Below are 20,974 nucleotides of genomic sequence, written 5' to 3' on the forward strand. Positions count from 1 at the left end.
CCAGGGCGCCTGCAGCTTTCGGCCCTGCCCCATTTTTGGGGGGGGCCCCTCCCCCCCCCCCCCAACTTGTGCGCAGCAGACTGGGCTTTGTGGCCCAAGCCCCACTGCATGTGCCCCCCTGGCCCTCTGCTCCTTCCCTCCCCCACTGACCAACATGCTGGGCTGGGGGTGCACGCACACACACGCACGCTCAGCCCCTGGAGCCCAGGATCAACTTCAAGAGGCTCTGGGTTGGTGACCACTGTACTATAGCATATTTTAATTGTACCACAAAAAACATTTTTGTCATAATTTGTTTGCATAATATTTAGTAGGTAAAAAAATAAAGTCTTACTTTTGTATATTGTGCGTGTGGGAGGTGTGTATGGTGGGGTGTGTGGGGCGTGTATTTGTGTGGGGGGTTTGTGGGAGCATTGTGTAGGTGTGTGCAGACCCCTCCTTCCATGGTGCACAGCCCCTGAATCAAGGCAGCAGCAGGACCAAGTGGGGCAGTCAGGGCACTGGTGCCTGGTGCTGCTCCCTTGCGGTGTGTAACCCCAGCCAGTGCTGTGCATTGGGGTGAAAAATGTAGCCAGGCTGGCCTGCCTCCATTGTGCATGGCTTCCTGTGGCACATGTGCAGCTCCCACACTGGTGCGCGAGCAGGGGAAGCCCTAAGCCATGGCGCTGGCTACCTTCCCCACACCCTGCTGTGAAGGTCCCAGGACTCAGCTTTAAATGGAGGGGAGCCCCAGCCTCTGCTCCCTTTGGAGTCCTAGACTCCATGGCAGGGAATGGGGAAGGCAGCTGGCTCTATCATGCAGGGCCTCCCCTGGTGGCATACAAGTATGGGAGCTGCACATGCACTGTCGGAAGCCCTGTGTAAGAGAGGCAGGCCATGTATGTGGCTGTCTCACTCCTGCCCTCATGGGCAGAAGGGCTGGGTGGGGTACAATTAATTTGTGGGTGCTCGTGGGCTGGATGAAAGTGCCTGGTGGGCTAGATCTGGCCTTCAGGCCATATTTTGCCCACCCCTGACATAGGACCTCATGCACATATATTGACAATGTTTTAGAGGCAAGACTCTGGATGTCATTGTTCCTCTGCTTTACCTGCAACAGGTTAGGGTGTTATGTCTGTGTTACACCAAGGTTGACAGTAGTCATACGTAAGAGTTTAAGTTACAGATTGTATAGGATAGTTTGGACAGGGATGATCCTGCCTCAGGCAGGGAGTTGGACAAGCTAACCTCTGGAGGTCCATTCCAGCTCTACTTCTCTATGATTACATGAAATGTCAACACTGTACTGAGAGTTTTACAGTTTAAAAGACATAGTCCATGCCCTAGTGAACATACATATTTGAAAGAAAATAGCAGATAAAAGCTCCCAAGTATAGGCCTCAACCTTTACACCTTAATATAGTGTTCTGCCACAATCTACTAGAATTCTGTAGTTACGACATCACCAGCAAAACACACTCTAGAACTTCATTATGTGTGAACCAATCTGACTTCAGCAATTCTTGGAGGAAAAACTGTTACATTTCCATTGCCACTGATAGTATACTGAATGAAAATGTGGAACACCCATACATTATATTGCAGTGGGCTGGATTTGAGTCAATACTGAAAATTCCTTTTAAAAGCAGTATGTGTGTCAACCTCTCTCAAAGAAAACAGAAACAAAAGACTGAAATCAGTTCCATTAATTCAGTTTGACAAAGAAGTATATCTTTAGCTAATTTTACAAATTATGTTTTGTCCTTATATTTACTTCTTCATTGCTAGCTCCACTAAGTAATACCCAAAGCCCTTCAACGTAACTCCATCATTACGTGCTACTGCACATGAAGTATTACAGACTAAGTAAAAGTCCAAATTAACAGATGCAGAAAGTATAATTATTAGAGATGCACCGATAGAGATTTTTTGGGCTGACACTGATGGCTGATTTTTAAGGAGCCATACTGGCTGATACCAATCCAATTCAGATATGCAGCCGGGCAGCTTGGAGACCAGCACTGGGCTGGTAAGTCTGGCGTGGGGGAAGGGAAGGGGCAGATAGAGGCCTCTGCAGTGAGGGAGGGAGTGGGACAGAGACAGACGTTGCCCAGTCAGGGCAGGGCGGGGCATGGGAGAGAGCTGCAACTCATCTGGGGAGCAGGAGGAGAGCAGCTCCCACCACTGTGCACACCCCAGGAAGGCACAGGGGGGCCTGTGCCCCAGATCTATGCATAGGACAGAGCAAGCTGGAGCTGCAGGTTGGGATGGTGCTAGACTCTTCCTGGTGGCGGGGCTGGGCTGGGCTGGGATCAGGACAGGCGGTGGTGGCACTGGGAGGGAGGCATTGGGGGAGCTGCAGGCACCCCAAAATTTATCATAGCCGTCCTAGCCCCCCTCTCCCAGCACCACTATTTGCCCTGAGTGTAGCTTGACCCAGCCCCCACTGGGAAGAGCCTGGTGCCAGGTCCCAGCCTCTAGCAGCAGCCCGCCCTTGCCCCATGCACAGATCTGGGGGTACATGCCCCCCGTGCCCTCCTGAGGTGCACGCAGGAGCTGCCCCCCACTTCAGGATGAGCTGCTTGCTGCTCTGTCCTGCACCTGCCCCACCCCAGCTGTGCTGCACCTGCTCCTGTCCCACTTCCTCACTGCAGGGGCCATGATCTGCCCCACCCATGTCCCTTCCTTCCCCCTACCGCTGGGCTGCGCTCTTCACTCCATGCATGCTGCAGCTGCGTGCATGCATGGGGCATTTATCAGCCACATTATCGGCCACATGAGGCAAAAAAGCTGATAGCCGATATTGTCAATTTTCCCTATACTGGTGCAAATCTGATATGGGACCGATGTATTGGTGCACCTCTAATAATTTTGTTGACAAGAGATTGCCTACATGGATAACAACTCAGCAGCAATTGTTGCATTTTTATAGAATGCTAATGCTTCATCCACTGTAAAACACAACTCACATGAAGTAAATATTCTGAATACCCTTAAAGTATTAACATTCTTTGTTACTAAGCTACTGTATTTTGATTCTTAGCTGCATTTAACATCATTACTATAAAAAGCTACACAAGGAGGTTGCAGCTTTTTTCTAATGCAATCCTTATTTGAAGTTGCAAAATAGATCCAATACCTATTACAGCATTAGCATTTTGGGTGCTCTTAGTAGAGGTGCACCAATATATTGGTTGCCTATCAGATCGGCACCGATTAAAAGGCAAATTACATTATTGGCTACAGGCAACCCTCAGACTTATGAGATGACTGGTTCCTGAAAACCTCGTCTTAAATCAAAACGCTGTAATTCGGAACCGATTTTCCCATAGGAACAATGTTATAAAATCAGGGACTGGCTCCTGAACCAAGGCCCGATGCCCTATTTTCACCAAAAATAACCTAGAATTTTGTACTCAATCAATTATAGCTGGAGTAATATAGCTACATTAATGTATTTATATTGTAAATAGCAATCATATTGATTTGGAAGGACTTCTTTGAGGTGACTTTGCTGGACTTTTTGAAGGGTTCTTGGCTATAGTCTTTTCAGGAGTTTTGGCTGCAGGTTTTTCTGGAGTCTTGTCTCTTTTCTTAAAGAAAGTGACCAAGGAAGTTTGGACAGATGTTCTCCAGGGAGATGGGCAATGCAGTGAACTTGTTCACTGGTGCTGCGTGATGTTGGATCAAGCGTCAAAGTCGAAACGGTGTCAATTTATAAACGCTGTCCATTGTAACCCAAAATGTCTTAAGTTGAGGACTGGCTGCATTTGCTTTTTTTGGCTGTTGTAGCTGATAATGTTTACCAATAATTATGCCTTCTGGCCAGGGCCCTGGACACCTGCAATCCCTTTCCCCAGTGGGGCCCCTGGATGCCTGGGTTCCCTCAGGAAGTGGCAGGTTTCCCCTTGCAGGTGGGCAGCGTTCTAGCCTGCTTTGGGCTGCTGGGAGCACGATGCAAGGGGCCGCACATATGCATGTGACGAGGAATGCAGTCAGAGCATGGACATCAGCTCCCTGCAGGTAAGTCTATGGAGGGGAAGAGGCTTGGAGGGGGGCAGCTTGAGGCCCCAAAGTGAGGGAGAGAGGGGGGCAGGGGCACTGCCCAGCCAGGGCAGTGCATGGGACCAAGGACCAGGGCCGGCGGCAGAGAGCGGGATGGAGCCATGGGCAGCTCGTCCAGAGGGTGGGTGGCTCCCTGCCATTACGTGCACTCCCCCCGCAGAGGGTTTTGGGGAGGGGAGATAATGTGTCCTCCCAGATGTAGGCAGGGTGGATGAGTTACAAGCTGTGGACTTGGGGCTCTCTGCTCTGCTTCCTGTCACTTGAATACTGCACACTGGCTGTGCGCTACCTGCCCGCCTGGCAGCAGTGGGGACAGCTAGTTGTGCCTCTCTCTGCCAGGCTGCTCCCTGGGATTGTGATCCCAGGCTCCCCCTTGCACTACTGATAAGGTACAATGGGAACCAATGTGCAATCCCATAACTGTGCATTAGATCTCATTATGTCTTTACCTGTACATGTGGAGGGGCCCTTACAGTTTGCCTTTTTTTCTAGTATGTAGTCTGTTTTCTAGTCCTTCATAACTACAAAGATTACTTATATTGCCAGCTGCTAGGCAAGACTGAAGCTCCTCACCTATATTAAGTAACAAAGGAAATAATTTATTTTGGCTAACTTAAATCCTTTTTACAATTTAAGTCAAAATAAATTATTTAATGTAACCTTTATAAACAACAATTTTACAATTTGCTGCTCAAACATTTTTATAAAAGCAGTTCCCACTTACTCTTTCTGTCCCCCTTCTAAATAATGCTTTAGCACACACTGCATCAGATATTCAACTGAAATCATTTTATCATTACATCTTTTGTATATATCCTACAAGATGTCCAGGATTTCTTCACGTTATGTGAAAGACCCTCTCCATAACTTAACATGGGACAATGTTAAGTGATACAGTCTTGCAAGTCCCTTTGTGGAGAGATGAATTTCATTTTGTAATTGACAGAATTTTGTAATTTAACTTCTACACTCCTCTGGTTTAATTTTTTTTTTATTCAGATGCTTAAACTAAGAGTGAAAGATGAAACATGGTAGTGTGTGAAGTGTTGAACATTACTTAAAAAAAACAACCCAGCAGCATCAAGCTTTTGGGCTCATGTTTTCAATTTTGGTACATTCTGAGAATTAACCATGCACAGAGATGCAGTTCTTTGGGCACTCAAATATGCATTTTCTTAATGCATAGAACAAGTTCTATGGAAAACATGTTCAGAAGAGTTATTTATTTTTAACAGAAAACATGAAGGAACTGGATTAGGTGACCCAATGTCCTCTGCCAAGGAGCTGCCAGGCCTATATAACATTCTCTATGGTTCTGGAGTTCTACAAAATTCTAAGATCAGAACAGAAGGAGGACTGAATGAGCATAACTCAGAAAAAAGATGACAGGTGGTAGGAAACCAATGCAAACTTGGGCTCATTGTTCCGGTCAGTCTTAACATTTGTCAGATGGACAAAGAAACTTGCAAGAAGTCCCAAGGGATGAGAGCTGCCCCTAGTACCTACCCAGGAATCCTAAAATTTTACTAAGTAAAAAAACCCCAACAACAAAAAACCCTCATAACCTATAACTAAAGGATAAAATAATTCATGAAAATACTCTTGTTAATATAAGTATTTCAAGCAGGATGCTGAATTAAGAATAAACTTGAAAGAAACCAAACGTTTCCAAGTATAAAAATGTCTAGGTAAGGCACCTACCATTTTCTTAACACAGCCTTTGCAGTTATCTCTGGAAAACGGTAAAGGGGAATATATCTTACCCACCCACTATCTTGTCCACAATCAGATATAACTGTACCTCAAAACCCTGCTCAGAAAATAGAATACTGAAGATCACCATTCTACATTCTTCATTAAGGGTAAAGTTCTGAAAAGTACACAGAACCTACCTAATAGCTGTCATCAAATTCAAGCCAATGGGAGTTCTACCATTTGATAGGAAGAGTTAAGCTAGTGAAAAGTGCTGAAATTCTCACTTTGTAACTGTTCTTTTCATGAATTATACAAATAAAAAGTTCCTGTACTTACACAGCCCTTTTCTAGAATTAGTTTATGAATGTCAGATGCTTAAATAAAAAGAGCAAAAGTTAGTATGTCTGATTTATCAACACACTAACTTTATATGCAAAAATCTGCACAATCTGGATAAACGCACTGTCTTCTCAATCTAAGATTGCTGCTTCCATGGACTGCATGCTACTTAATACCCTTATGAAAAAAGAAAGGACCAACAGAAAGCATGGTGAAGTATGAATGCTGTACCAACGAACTGATTTTGAAACTTGAGATATTCATAACCATCCCATGAATTTCTTTGACTCCTTGGAAACACCCATGATCCAAACACCTTACAGTAAATTTATCATAAAGATAAAGTAAATTTGCAGCGTCTGTCAATTGCTGACACAGCAAGAGACATTCACTTCTATGTGAAGACTACATACAAACCAGTCTAAGTTTAGTCAGTCATGGCTGTGTTTCCTTTTACTTTGTACCTCAGAAAAATGTATAGAGTCACTGTTTATTTAGAAACTTCGAAAGAGCAGGTCTACATGACAAATGAAAATGTTGGCACGCACTAGCACTGTTCAGGCACCCCAATGTTGAAGGTGTCAGGTATTAGCCTGGGGAACATAAAAGGTTGAAGAAATTATATACTGAGGACCTACTTTCTAAAATATATTAATATTAAAGAGACCATAAACTTACTCTTAGCACTGAATTTGTTCTCTTTACGTGTTCTACCAGTTTTCTTTAGACAATTGTCACAGACAAAGCTGGAAGAAAAAAAAAGACTGCTGAAAATTTGGTAAAAATATGCTACCATTGATGTAATCTACTGCTAAAAAATACTGTTTTGCTTTGTACTAATACCAGTAGTCAGAAAAAAGTTCTTGTATCTACTTTCTCATCTCTTTTATATGACGTATGAACAATTTAAGTTCAATCTTAAAAAAAGTAGGCACTTAGGAGCTGGCCAAGTCATTCTACAGAATATTGTACATGCATTTTTCCCCCATCAGTTATCTGCCTTGACCATTTATTTATTATTAGAAATAGTAATGCAAATAGAGGAAATGCCACCTGCGTAGACAAGTCACTCCTTACACATTTTGGCTAAATATGTTTAAAAAGCATTAACACCACCATCAAAACTGCAGTTCATTTGCAGGTGCTTTGCCTCTTTTTACCCCAAAGCAGGCTGTTTGTTAAATCAACAGCAAACAGTTCATATACAGTGAAGAACTTAGGGCTAAAAGACATCTAAAACTACTTACCCTAATGGCCAAATAACATCATAATGTAATACACAGATCTGGTGCATCTTCCGACCACATTCTTTACAATCAACAAAGCTAAGAGGAACAGACAGACAAACAAACAAGAAAAATTACTTACTACAAAAGGTAAGTCAGTTTCCAGATGGCTACTTTTTAATGACAGAACAAGACTACAGTAAAACAATGATTACCCAGAAAAAATACTTCCCTATCATTCCAAATAATCAATATTCTGGGAATCTGTGCTGCCAAATGAGAAGCCACAGAGTCTCTAAGGGCTGCTCAAGCACCAATGGCAGGAGGGTCTCCGCAGGGCTTCTTGACAGCTCACCAATGGGTGGGCTATCAGAGCCAGCCACTCTGTGCAAGTCAGAGAATCTTCCAGTTAACTGACATTCATGATAACAGGATTCCAGATAATAAACATTTTACTGTATATTTCTTACGTTCCCATCCTTACATGAAATTTAAGCAAAATTTACAAACTGGATATGCTCTGCAAGCATACTTGAGGTACAAATATATTCAGAACATACACTGTCAAAGACTGTCAGAAGTGTGAAAGGCCCTTTGTGTAAACTCCTACTTTCTAGGATTTGTTCCTCAAATCATACACTTCATCTGTTTTTTTAACAGCATGTCTGCTGACTTTAGCAGGGAATTTAGTCTTCTGGTGTAACCATGGATGAATAATATTGCTCATCTTACTCCTGAGCCTAAAAATTAGTTCAAGCATTAATGAGTAGGCCAGCATATATGCACCAGCTTGTCTTCATGTCCTGTCTTTGTCTATAACATTTTTTATTTGAAAGTGGAAAAAACAAACAAACAAACAAAACCCATATCTGGTGAGTAGGACCAGTCCAGATAGCTACACTTTTATATCACCAAATGCCAGCATGGGCTTTACATTCAGTGCAGTTTTGAAGAGCCAAAGGGGATCTCTACCTCATACTTTTACAAGATGGGATATCAAATTTTCTGTGTGATGTAAGTAAGAAAAGGGATGGGTTCAGCAAATTAGAAATCCTTCTGATTTCAAACTACCAAACCACATAACTGACTTTTGTGGAATTCCCAAGAGGAAGATGGAAGAAAGAGGCAGCAAGGCTCAAGCAGGTCCTCTTACTTTCACTGGTCAAGCAAACAGCTGAACCAAAAATGAGGCAAGTCTAACTCACCATGAAGAAGCAAATCCAGATCACATCTCCACCCCCTGGAAGATGCTCATTTAAAGGTGCAATGGCATCTGAACCTCTATCACATCAATTGTGCCTTTTGCACAAAATTTTGGAATGATAGGGAAGTACAAAATTTTGGGAATTGTAGGGAATCAGATCCCAATCACACCATATTTACCAGTGCAGGAGGAGCCTTACACCAGCAAGTTTAAAGATAGGTGCCCGACAATCAGCTGATTGTCAGCTCAGCAGGAACTGTACTGGGGTTCCAAACTCCAGTGAGGTTACCACACTCAACCAACCAGAGCTGCTCAGTGCAAGGTTTCAAGTCCTTGGCAGGGGAAGCTAAACTCTGCCTCCCTCTGCTGGGCAGCCCAGCCAGTACTGCCTGGTGCAGGGTTTAAAGTGACTGAGGAAGCCTCTGCTTTCTGCCAACTGGGAGCCTCTGCTCCCGCAGGCTGGGAAACTTGGTCAGTGCTATACAGTGTGGGGTTTAAAATCCTTGGCTGGCCTCCAGCTAGGACAAAATCAACTGACTGTCAGCCAATGGCCATATGCTAAATTTAAGGCACCAGACAAGCTAGCTATAACAAATATTCTACATTACACATGGAACACTTTTATGGCTCATGCACCATTTTATGGTGCCTTCATTTGGGTGCACATGTAGCACCCTTCCTATTTATGCCTCAGTTAACACATTACATATGGAATAAATCTAATGCGTACAGGGAGCCTTAGTAACCACAAAGGTAATTCAACATCTGGAATCAGTACAGTACTCCTATACAGGCAAGGTTGGATTGAGAGGCCTCATGTAATGCAGCATCCCAATGAAACTGAGACGAAATATTAAATAGTATGTTATCCTCCTACTAATTATCGCTATGTTCCTTGTTTTTCAACCTCTTACTCTTTCCCATTCTTGGTTACATCCACTCATTTAATATTATTTTCATTAAAGAGGAAACTCTGCAGGGTCACGGCCTTCAATATATATTTGTGTAGTATCTTGTAGAACAGACTCAATCTATTCTTGTAGATACCTACCATCACATTGTGAAGGAGGGAATTTTCTGAAGACACAGATACTTCCACAAAAACACTTTCATAGATTCACAGATTGTAAGGGCTGGAAGGGACCTTGCAAGATTGTTGGGTCCAGCCCTCCTGCACTTCTAACACAAAGTTCTTCTAACTTTTCTATTTAGATAGAATAACCTTTAAAAGCTTCCCTACCCTGTGCCATTCCTTCTATGTTTTTGTAGTGTAGGAATAGAATCACTTGCTTCTTAGGCTTATTTTCCAATTTTCAGTTTGTGATATAATAGTTCTTATCTATGATAATGACTGCATCTTCCTAAGCTGAGGAGGAACAGAACTTGAAACAGAAAATTAACAGAAGCAGATTGCTACTTTTAAATTGTTGGTTCCCCCACCCCTCAAGACCCTAGATATAAGAAAAAGAAAGGAACACAAGTACCAACTAAGAACTCTGGATAAACAATAAGGAATTGCAAAGTATTATTAAAGTACAGGCACAAATTTTCCTAATATGCACCAACAAAACTGAAATTGATGTTGAACTTCATGGGCAGGGCTAAAAACAGAGATTGTGTTGCCTATTTAAGGTAGAACTAGGGGAAAGAAGGACTATTTTGTCTGTAACCATTTTTTTCTGGAGTTCTTGCCCCAGAAGCAAGTAACAGTTCTTCAGTGATCGCAAGTCACCTGGTTTGGCAGGGGGTGGAATAAAAGCGGTGTTTGTACTTACGGCTCTGGATCTAGTGTATCATTTTTCTTCTTTTCAAACTGATCCTTAGAGATAGTTCTAGAGAGTTAAAATTAAACTTTAATCAGCTTTATCTCACAAGGAACTGCAAGCAAGTAGCCAGAACTCCAAATTTTAACAAGAAAACACAACAGTTATTTACATTTTGTGGGAAAAGCACCATGGAATTCATTTTCATGTGAAAAAAATCCAAATTTCTCCTTGTTAATGTAACTAGTTTATTTTGCATCTTAAACTAAGATAATATGATTACTATGCAAATTTGCACACACCTAGACACACAACCCAAGATCTAGTACATGTCAAAAAAGCTAGAAAAACTGCATTTGATAAAACAGCTATTTTCAGAAATGTTTGGTCTTGCCCTCAAACTTTTTTGCATCTTATTTCATGTCATGTCTAGTATATTTAAAAACAAGTGATAGTAGTTTATTAAAGTGAGTGCTTTAAGACAGCGACAGATCAGAATTTCTAACAGCACTCACAGAAATGATAAGATCAATGCAAAATCATTGCCATTGGTTTATTTTTTTTAATTTTAGAGCCCACTGCTGAAGTCATTAGAACACGGGCAGTTATAAAGGAGTGTGGCAAACTTAAAATATGAAGAGCAAATACTGAAAAACATCAGATAACAAACACCTATCTGTTACACTAAAAATGTCCTACTCTCCTGCAGGTTTACCCTAAAAAGCAGTAACTGCTCTGTTTAATGCAACCACATCAAGACAGAACGTATTGAAGTTATTTTAAATGCAGTATTCAGAACAATCAGGTTTACTTACGTCTGAGGCTGTGAAGGGTCATCACCCAGGGTAACATTCTCCCCCTGGATTTCAGTGAAACACTTCTCACAGAAGTGATACCTGTCAGCAAGAAGGCCATATTTGGGTGAACTGGTCCATCATAACACACAGCCACCCAAGCAACGGAGCCACCAACCAGAGCAGGGTAGATCACCACGACGAAAGGGGGGGCGTTGTTGGTTGATTGATGGGTCAGTGTGGACAATGAAAAGGAACAGAGGGGAGGGAAGGGCAGGATTAGAGAACAGGGAAGGGAACAAACAGCACAGACATAAGAGGTAAGACGCAAACACCAAGACAACACAGAGCAGAAAGCCAAGGCAAAGCACAGATTAGCATTCGGTCTCATTTCATACATTACAGGCCATCATTACTAACAAATGATAGGATGTCAAATTCAAAATTTTGAAATGATTTATCAGTAGCTAGTAAGTGCTACATTTGTATATACTTTAAATTTAAGAATTTGGATTTGATTTTCATTAGTTAGAGAAAATGTTGTATGATTTCAGGCTCAAGGATTAATGATTTCTTTTAAAAAGAATACTGATGTCAAAAAGCCTGAAAAACAACGTTCACAGAAAGTAATCATAATCTGAAAAAAACAAAGAAAATTATGCTAAAAGCATTCAATTATTATTAGTAAAACTTTAAAGGCAGAAATAGCCTTAATACTGAAAAGTATATAAAAATAATAAAGATTCAAATGTTGTTTGGTTTATAAAATTAAATGTGACCAACTGCTCAGCTAACTTTATTTTAATACAAATGAAACCAAATCCATACTCTAGACAAACATTTAACAGAAATGCACTTATGGGTCAGAGTTTCCAGCCATTTATATATAAATATATGTATGTATATATGTGAACGAGATTTTATATATTGTACATACATACAATATATTTCAGTAATACATTAAAGATCTGCAATAAAGCTTTACAAATCGAATGTGAAACTAGTTACAATTTTTGGTCACTAGACCAACTGTCAGCCAATCTATGATATACTCAGCAAAAACAATGCTGTGGTTTTGTAAACCAAGTTGAGTAAATTAGAGGTCTACTTCAAAAGATACAATCTGCATTTGAAAAAATCTAATTATGTAAGATTTTTTGTATTTCAGATGAACTGGAACCAAAGTTATCAGGACTTTATATAAAATGATAGCTAAATGTTTGGAAAGGGTATGAATTCAAACATGAACAAAGGTAACAAGTACAGCCACAGCTATAAAAAGTAGAATGGCCACAAAGGATCATCAAAATAAAAGAGCTGTATGAAGGGTCAAGAGTGAGAAAGAATAAGCAGCAATGGCAGCACAGTAAAATGCAGTTTTAGTAAATCGAACACTAGAACTATAATCAAGAAAGGTAAGTAATAAAAGGCATCAAACAGGACAGTGTCACACTGAACCAACAATTTATGGGGATGGAGATTAATGTGATAGCTTGCCCCTTCATTCAAACACACACTTGAAAGCATTTAAAAAACAACTGTAATCCAGGTGACAGCATTCCAGTAATATATTGTAATGGAGATACCAATAGCTATTTCTTATTGAAATATATGGAGCACAATCTTCTTTCTGTGATGGACAATAACTATCATATCACTAGTAAAGAAAGACATCAAATTTTAAGGCACGTGGAAAACAACCCAAATTCAAAGTGAAACAATTCTTGAACAGTGCCCAGAAAGCACTGGATGCAGCTAAGGAGCCATCTGGTGCTCCCCAGAACTGGAACCAGCTCTATGCCACCCACCTCTAACACAGTTTGCAGCAGCCTCAAGATTGGGAACCATGCATGCAGAGGTGGCTGGATGCGTTTTTACTAGACAAAAGCTTATTTTTAACTCTAGGTAATGTAGCCCATACCAACAAGTTAGAATCCTAATGAATACAAGGCAGTTGCAGTTTTACCCATTCTAGCCAGTTGACATAAACCCTTTCCTTCCTTGTCCTTAAATAGCTGGCGCAAGTTAAAACTGCAACTGTCTTATCTTTACACAAGGATAACAAAATAGGTTGGTTAACTTGATATAGATTAATTAGAGTTAAATGTGTATCTTCTTTCCCTAGTAACAAACAAGGTTTTAGAGCTGAGCTGCTATATCTAAGCAAAAGGGCCAGAACAGTGCAAATCTTATTAGCTCATGCCTGTAATTAAGCACAAGAACATTTTAGGAGTGAATACTGATATTATTTTTTCCTTTGTAATTAAGAAATTGCTCATTTTAATCCACTATCATCTTTAGCTTAGGGGACTCTATATGCCCCTAAAAGATTGAGCAATGAGTATCTGTAAGAGCTCCCCACAGTGAATGTCACTTAAATATTTAAGGTTTTAAACATTATACCAATAAGCAGTCTTCAGTCAGTCTCTCCAGATAATTAAATCTTAACTCATATTGTCAATGTTACCATTCAATCCTGGAAGGTACTGAGCACTCCTGACCTAATCCAGCAAAGTTTACATTATTTTGTGGGATCAAAACCAAAATACTCAACACCCTAGAAAATAGAACTGCAATTTTCCCAAAGGTTGATCCCTATACATGAAATAATTAAAAATGAGAAAAACCAAATACAATGAAAAAGAACAACCAAAGCGTTCCAAATATCTATCTATACAAGCATCTCAGAAGACAACATTTATAGATACTTTGTTATTGATATGGAACTGCAAAGGAATGAAACTGGCTTGTAACTTTCAGAGCTTTCTTTTGCATACTGCACGCCCCAGCACATGTGCACGTGTACACACACACACACACAAAACTTACAGCAGGCATACAATATTATGGCAACTAGAGTCGCACAAAAACAAACATGACATGGTTCTTGTAACACTGAAAAAGAAAAGCTTTTCAAATGCAGACTGTTTAGAGAGCTGATATCATGTTTGAGTGCTGCAAATCAAGGCAAGTGTTAAAACATTTTTGCAGGCACATCTAGAAATTCAAAAGTTTTGATTAAAAATAAAAAATACATATGAAGAAAAATGTATATAATTACAAATTGGAATTGATACCACATACATATGCAGCTAAATCCAAAATATGGTTTCAGAAAATTTTTATTTCCTTTAAAAATTCTAGCCATAACTCATTGATTAAAAAAACCAAATGTCCCTACTGAATTACTATTATTTTTAGCTTTTTAATTGAAATGCAAGGCTTTATTAATTCCACAATGCTTGAACACTGGGGGGAGACAGGCCTAAAATAGTGGCAGGGGGTTCAGGCAGCAGTGTGGGTAGAGGTAAGGGACATCTGTCTGGCATGCAGCCAGAGGACATGTGGCATGTGGTGGGGAGAGAAGCAGATGGGTACAGCTCCCAGCTGCTTATAAATCGGACAGCTCAGAGATAGGTTGTGCTTCATCGCTTGACCAAAAAAACCTCAATAGTGATTGTGTAGGAATACTGAATGGAGACTCAGCATATTTGGGTTTTACTCATGTTGTTACTGATCTGCTGCGACTACAGTGGCCAAGTCACTTTCCCTTCTTACCTTTTGTTTGCCCTACCTACTACAATTGTTAGTTCTTTCAGCAAGGACCACTCACTGTGAGTTTGTATAACTACTAGTAAAATGAAGGCAGGGCAGGGTGCTACCTTAGAGATTCATTCAATCAGAAAAACATAAGCTTTCATAGGTGACAGCCTACTTCATCAGATGAGATGTGATGGAGTAGCATTTTAGGAAACAGATGCAGCATCTGCCAAAGTCGGCTCTTACCTATGAAAGCTTATGCCTTTCTGGATAAATTAGTCTAAAGTACCACTCTGAGCTGCCTTCTGCCTGACTTCAGACAAAAACATCCAACTACCTCTCTTTACTACTAAAATAAAATTGAATTACACTACTGAACAAACAAGTCTGGATTTCAGATGACGACATTACAGCCAATGCTCTATCAAACTATATTCTGTAGTGGACTGAATAATCCTGATAATCTCATACATAAGTAGGAAATGTATGTTTTATTATTGTTATCTATTTTTATGACTTTGGTACCGTAAATTGCCCTGAGTTTTTTGGGGGAGGGCAGCCTCGGAATCAAATACATGATATTAACAACTATCCCCGTTTATTTATTTTAAAATAGAGCCTTCTTTTAAAGGATACTCAACCATCTGGACTGATCTTCCATCTGATACAATCAGTTTAAAATTCTCATGTTAAGAGTACACATTTAAAAAATAAAAGTTTCGCCTTTCTTAGCAACTGTGGGAACACACACCTACCTAAGTGTGTGTCAATGCAAACCATCACATGTTAATTTCATGCTTTGTAGGTCTTTTTATTTGTTCCTAAAATTTTAAATAAGATCAGGAGATCCATGACCTATATTTTAGTTATCTCAAATGGAAAGTCCTTAATTATCATTCATGTATAACAACTCAGTCTGAAGAGCAATGCCCCATCCCCAAACCAACAAGCTACCTCGCCTGAATCACCATCACAAATGAATGACAACTGGAAAAAAAGAACACTTTTATCCTTTATTTTAAGCACAGTCTATTTTGCCACACAATGAAATCCATAAAGCCTACAGAATGTACATAGTAGTGATTTGACTTTGCACAAAAGACCTTCTATATAATACTACCCAGTGCATCTGATAATAGTGGTAGGCTCTAAAACAGTGAAAAAACATGTTGCAGCACCAGGTTATTATTAAATGGCAGTGCCAGATAGTTAACTAATTAGATAGACGTTACATGTGGCACTACAAAATGTCCTACTAAAAAGAAGTCTCTCTCTGAAAGAAGAATATTATTGGGGCAGATCCACCATTATTGAGATGTTACAGATGGTATGCACATCCATCCATAGTCAAAGTTTGATATGTTAACATAAGCATGCTAACTGCCTGGCCGAGAACAACTTGGGAACAAAAATAAAACATAGTATAGGCTCCTCTACTGAGCTACGTTTTAGCTGTGTTGAATACTAGAGCATTATATTTCAATATGATTTTCATAATGCAGAGTCTTGAGAGATCATGCAAGTGCCAACTGTCCAACCCTATTTATTACATAATTGAAGTTAGAAGGCAGTCTGCAGTACACCTCAGAGTTGGCAAGGTTCAGGCTTTGCTAAATCTCTGCTAGGAAGACATTTAATGCTGGGACTTGAAACACTTGGTTTCCTTTTCTGGAGTCCTAGTGAGTTTAGGTTTAAAAAAAACTTTTCTTTTTTAAAGTGACAACTCACTTTCCTCATTAATAATGTTACTCAATATAGCACTGATGGATCAAGAAGTAATTGGAAGTTAAATTTTAATTGCAACAGATGAGGAAAATCAAAAATGTGCTACGCAGTGTATTATTCAAGTGCTTTAATGAATCCTACACTTTGTTTAATAAATGGATACCAACAGAGATTAAATTACATGTTTTTCCTTATTTTAATTGGAGACTACCTTTTTAATTCCAAACTTCCATGGAATCATGGGAGCTTTTATAGAAAGCAAAACTTACAACACACTTAAAGGAAAAAAAATTATGAATGACATTTGCAGTTGCTTACAGTATCCATTCAGCTAACCTTCATTTTGTTTACACTGAAAACTTTTTCAAAGTAAGTTCAAGCCCATGTTTCATTTTATGATTTTGCTTTTCATGTCCTAACTCGATGCAACATTTTCAAAATACTCCAATGCAATTGGACTGATTTACATGAGGTCATTTATTTTCCAATGTAAATCTTTAAGATGATCTCTCAGTACTCTTATATTATTTATTTTTCAAACGCCACCTACAATTCTAAGATGCACCTGCACATTTATAATTCTTTCAATGCAAGAGGAATGCTTCCTAAGCTCTTTTTTGTTATAAAATAAGGAATACTAACAAATTATATGGAAAATATGAACTGCTGGGGCAGTGCAGAGTCTCTAAACTGACAAGTATCTATATCTTTATAGTAAGATATAATGTAAAAAACAAAGTTGTCTACAAAATGGGGGTTGGGGGCACATAAGGATAAACAGTCTTATTTTCTCTTGACTGGGCAGAGAAGAAGAGAACAAGGTTAAACATTATTCTCCTTAATAACAATTACATTGCAAACAGATGAACTCTGGCATTCACTGCATTTCATTTCCTGGATAAAGTAGAAATGTTTTGACTTACCTATTCTGGTAACTGTAGTAGGCAGCATCACGGGGAATAGTACACAGCTGCTTACCATAGCAGCACAAGGTCTGTGGAGAAAACTCATACTGCAAAATAAAGGAGAAAGAAACCTTAACAATATGACTGTATTAACGATGGCGCGTCTGAACACAGCTAGGGAGTGTTGCCATGAAAACACTCCTTTTCTACTTCCTCTCTGTATGCTCATGCTGCATGCCAAAAAATGAATAGCTACTGTTGAAGATTGGCTGGGCATATTCAATGTTACTTTTATTAGCACTCTTGAGACAGAGTGGTGCAGCACTTATCCTGACATATGCCAAAAAACTAACAACATAATTTTTTTGATACTTGGCAAGCATGGAGTGGTAGAGTGGGTGGGGCATGTTTTGAGAGTAACCTTCCCCAGCAACACTTGACATGGTATAGATATGCCCAGAAATGACAACAGAATGAATCTGATATCAAGTATGCTGTAATCACGACCCTGCCTTCTGCCTGGCTTCAGACTAACATGGCTAACTACCTCTCCACACTGATACAAATTTAGCTGGATACAGACAGACCCTCCACTGGTATAGATCCCTTGATTTCAAATGCAGCCATGCTGACTGACACTAGCTGGGGATCCAGCCCTGTATCTATATTACAAATTGGAAGATATAGTGATTCAGTAAAATAGCATGACATTTCAGTAACCTTTAAGTTTAAAATATCATCAGTGATAAAAATCTGACTAGCAATCTTTGGTGATTCTCCAATTTCCTACTGTGCTCTTGTGAAAGTCAAAATTTTAGCTATTGCAACCAGGAATTTAACTTATCCTAATAAAGTCTAGAAGGACACTTTTTGTTTAGTCAAATTAAATAGCCTTTCCTGCAATGAAACCTGAAATATATACCTTTCGTCCACAACAGTATCCAAGCGACTGCATAACTGGGTCAATTTCTTGTTCAAAGACCTCTGCAAGTTTAGTGCAAAATTTGTAAACCCTGGAAGTCTTGCGATTATAAAGCCAGGCATTGTTAAACATAAGCCAGACATCATCCACGTACTGCCAGGGCTCTTGGTACTGCCCAGTATCCAATTTACGTTTAATAGTAGAAAGGTCCATGGGATTCTTCACAATGTCAAAGTAATCCTTCAAAATAAATGAATAAAAAATCATTTTAAAAAAGCTATTAGATTTACAGCAACATTCTGGTTCACAGAATTTTGAATGTGAGCAAACAGAAATTTATGCATAACCATAAAAATATGGTCTGAGTGGGGTTTGCTCTGAACACTTAAGTGGGGTTTACCCTTGTACAGGGCAACTCTTGGCATAAGAGTACACTGCACCCAAATATGGGTATTTGGGTATCATTTAAAATAATGCAAAGATAACTTAACTCTCACTTTAAGTCTTTGGGACTTGGCTAAATGATTTAACATCCCCATTTGACATCCCCGAGGAAAATCTGAAAGGGGCAAAAGTGCCTTGAGGTTAAAGGTAAAAGTTTCATGGTGATCTTATCTTTAAAAGTTGGTTTTCAAAGGAGATGCTTCAAAGAGTTCAACAGTGTAAAACAAGTCCAGAAAGTCTGTTTTTGCTTAAATTACACAAATTCTTAAAAACACATCAAAGAAAGTGTTTAGAAAACCAAAATTATAAAGATCTAGACAAACATATCATAAAGCCATTAGCTTTATGAGGGTCTTGAACTACTAGGAACTACATTCTTCTAAACAGTATTCCTTTCTGATTTCGACTCCTGGTTTTCTTCCATTCCTCTCAATTTCCTACACTCATCTTCAGTGACTTGGATCTCCATGGTGATGACCCATCAACCACCTGTAGCTACACATCTGCTTGCCCTCACCTCTTCATTCAAACTGCAGACCTGTTCAGTAGGGCTGTGCGAAACGGCACCGTTCCGTTTCGATAGTTTGATGGAACAGTGTTTTGTCTCAAATTTCATTTGGCGTGCAAACAGCTGTTCTGTTCCGTTGAAACAAAGTCTGTTTCCAGTTGCGCTGGGGATGGGAAGTCAGCCCAGCTAGGCTGCTTCCCTGTCCTCTGCGCTAGATTGCGTCAGGGGTGGTGGGGCTGGGCTGCCTCACCACCTCCAGAGCGATCTAGCGCGGGGACGGGAAAGTAGCCCAGCAGGACTGACTTCCCATCCCCAGCCTACGGTCAACCAGTCTCGTTTTGTCGTCTCAAGGTTATTTCGACGGCCTTTGTTTTGTTTCAATTTTGCTGTTTCAACTTTGAAATTGGTCGAAACAGTGTTGAAACAAAACAGCTGGCAAAATTTCGCACAGCCCTACTGTTCAGTTCTCCCACTCACCAAAAAGGCTACCATTTCAACACGGTCTTTATTTTATTAGGCACTATTTTCCACTTCTCTGTTACTAAGTATTCCACCAACCATCTGGTCTCTTTTAGTCCAACCCAACTTGGTCTTTACCTGGTTTCCAGTCATCTAACATTGGAGACTTGCAAGCTCTCAACCCTCTCCCTTCCTGCTCTCCCTTCCCTTTAGTTGTTGATCCTATTTTCTAAGCCATACACACTTGATCCTCTCTACAAGTTCTATTCACTCTGCTTGCCTTCTTCCTTCTTAGACCCAGCATCATCCCCAACATTTCCTTATCGTGCTCCTGTACTCAACTCCATGGAACATCTCAGGCAGAAATCCTATGAACAGGGTGACATCCTCACCACAAGCGTATTCTCTCTTCCTTGATTTCTGTCATTTTCCTGACCTCCTTCCCAACCTAACTGAATGCAGCAACTACAGTTCCAGTCACCTTTGACTCACCCCTTCAAATGTGCTCTTTCCTGCATCTACCTTTCTCTCTACACAGGACCTTAACCAATTCCTTTCAAGAGAAAGTTGACCTTTCCTCCTTCTCAGAGCTTGCCTTCCCCCTTTCCTTCCCTCTCCCATTTCAGAAACTTAAATTTGTTTTTTTTAAACCCCATCTACCTACACAGTGACCTCATTCAACCTTATGATTTCCTCCACATTGCCCACTTATTCCCTCCTTATCTTTAACTCTTTCTGGCTTTCCCCTCATGAAAAGCATGCTTTAGTCTCTCCTATCTCGACTTACCCATGTCCCACTGGCCCCTAGAATTACTGCTACATCTCTCATCTTCATGGACATGGAATATGCTGTCTACAACTGTAATTTGGAGTTCATCCCTTTCTATTCCACCCTAGAGATGCTCCAGCCCTGCTTGTGCCACTTTCACTCAACTGAAACTACTCTCAAAGTCTCTGATCTCCTTAGAGCAGGGGTGTTCAACCCCCAGCCCATGGGCTAGATTCAACCCCTGGAGCATTGTCATCTAGTCCATGGCGCTCCCCACAGACCTGAAGATTTGGTGGTGGGGGAGCAGTGGCTGTTCCCTTGCTGCTAAAACTCTGGACTCATAGGGAGCTCTATAGCCTGGACAGTATAGCCCTGTGCACTACACGGGGTGTGCAGGGTGGCACAAAGACAAATCCTGGACTGTAGGGCCCAATCTCAGCACGCAGGTCTAGATGGGGGTAGCACAGTACCACTAATTTCGCCTGCAGGGCCTAAAGGTTAAGCACCACTGCTTTAGAATAAAATCTAAAGGTATTTCAATGTCCCTGATATGCCTGATGACACACCAAACAGTGGTGTTCTTGAAATATGGCCTTTCCTTCGTTTCCATGGCACTGTCCTCTCCTTGCTTTCCCAC

General features: G+C 40.4%; 1 protein-coding gene and 1 long non-coding RNA gene across 2 annotated transcripts in view; one reads left to right on the forward strand and one right to left on the reverse strand.

Moving 5' to 3' along the window:
• The window catches only part of CREBBP (CREB binding protein), a 232,906-nt gene that overhangs the window by 45,598 nt on the left and 166,334 nt on the right, over window positions 1-20,974 (reverse strand). The window contains exons 18-23 of the mRNA XM_019507551.1: window positions 18,158-18,397; window positions 17,254-17,342; window positions 11,087-11,167; window positions 10,284-10,340; window positions 7,326-7,403; window positions 6,757-6,824 (exon numbers count right to left, since the gene is read on the reverse strand). Coding sequence (XP_019363096.1) covers window positions 6,757-6,824; window positions 7,326-7,403; window positions 10,284-10,340; window positions 11,087-11,167; window positions 17,254-17,342; window positions 18,158-18,397 — 613 coding nt within the window. The remainder of the gene's footprint in view (window positions 1-6,756; window positions 6,825-7,325; window positions 7,404-10,283; window positions 10,341-11,086; window positions 11,168-17,253; window positions 17,343-18,157; window positions 18,398-20,974) is intronic.
• Window positions 3,588-11,662, forward strand: LOC109290786. The gene is made up of 3 exons (XR_002095683.1): window positions 3,588-3,671; window positions 10,122-10,126; window positions 11,650-11,662. It is a non-coding gene; the product is annotated as an uncharacterized LOC109290786 (long non-coding RNA).

This window comes from Gavialis gangeticus, unplaced genomic scaffold (genome assembly GCF_001723915.1).
Source record: "Gavialis gangeticus isolate Ggan-Ray unplaced genomic scaffold, GavGan_comp1, whole genome shotgun sequence".
NCBI lineage: Eukaryota > Metazoa > Chordata > Crocodylia > Gavialidae > Gavialis > Gavialis gangeticus.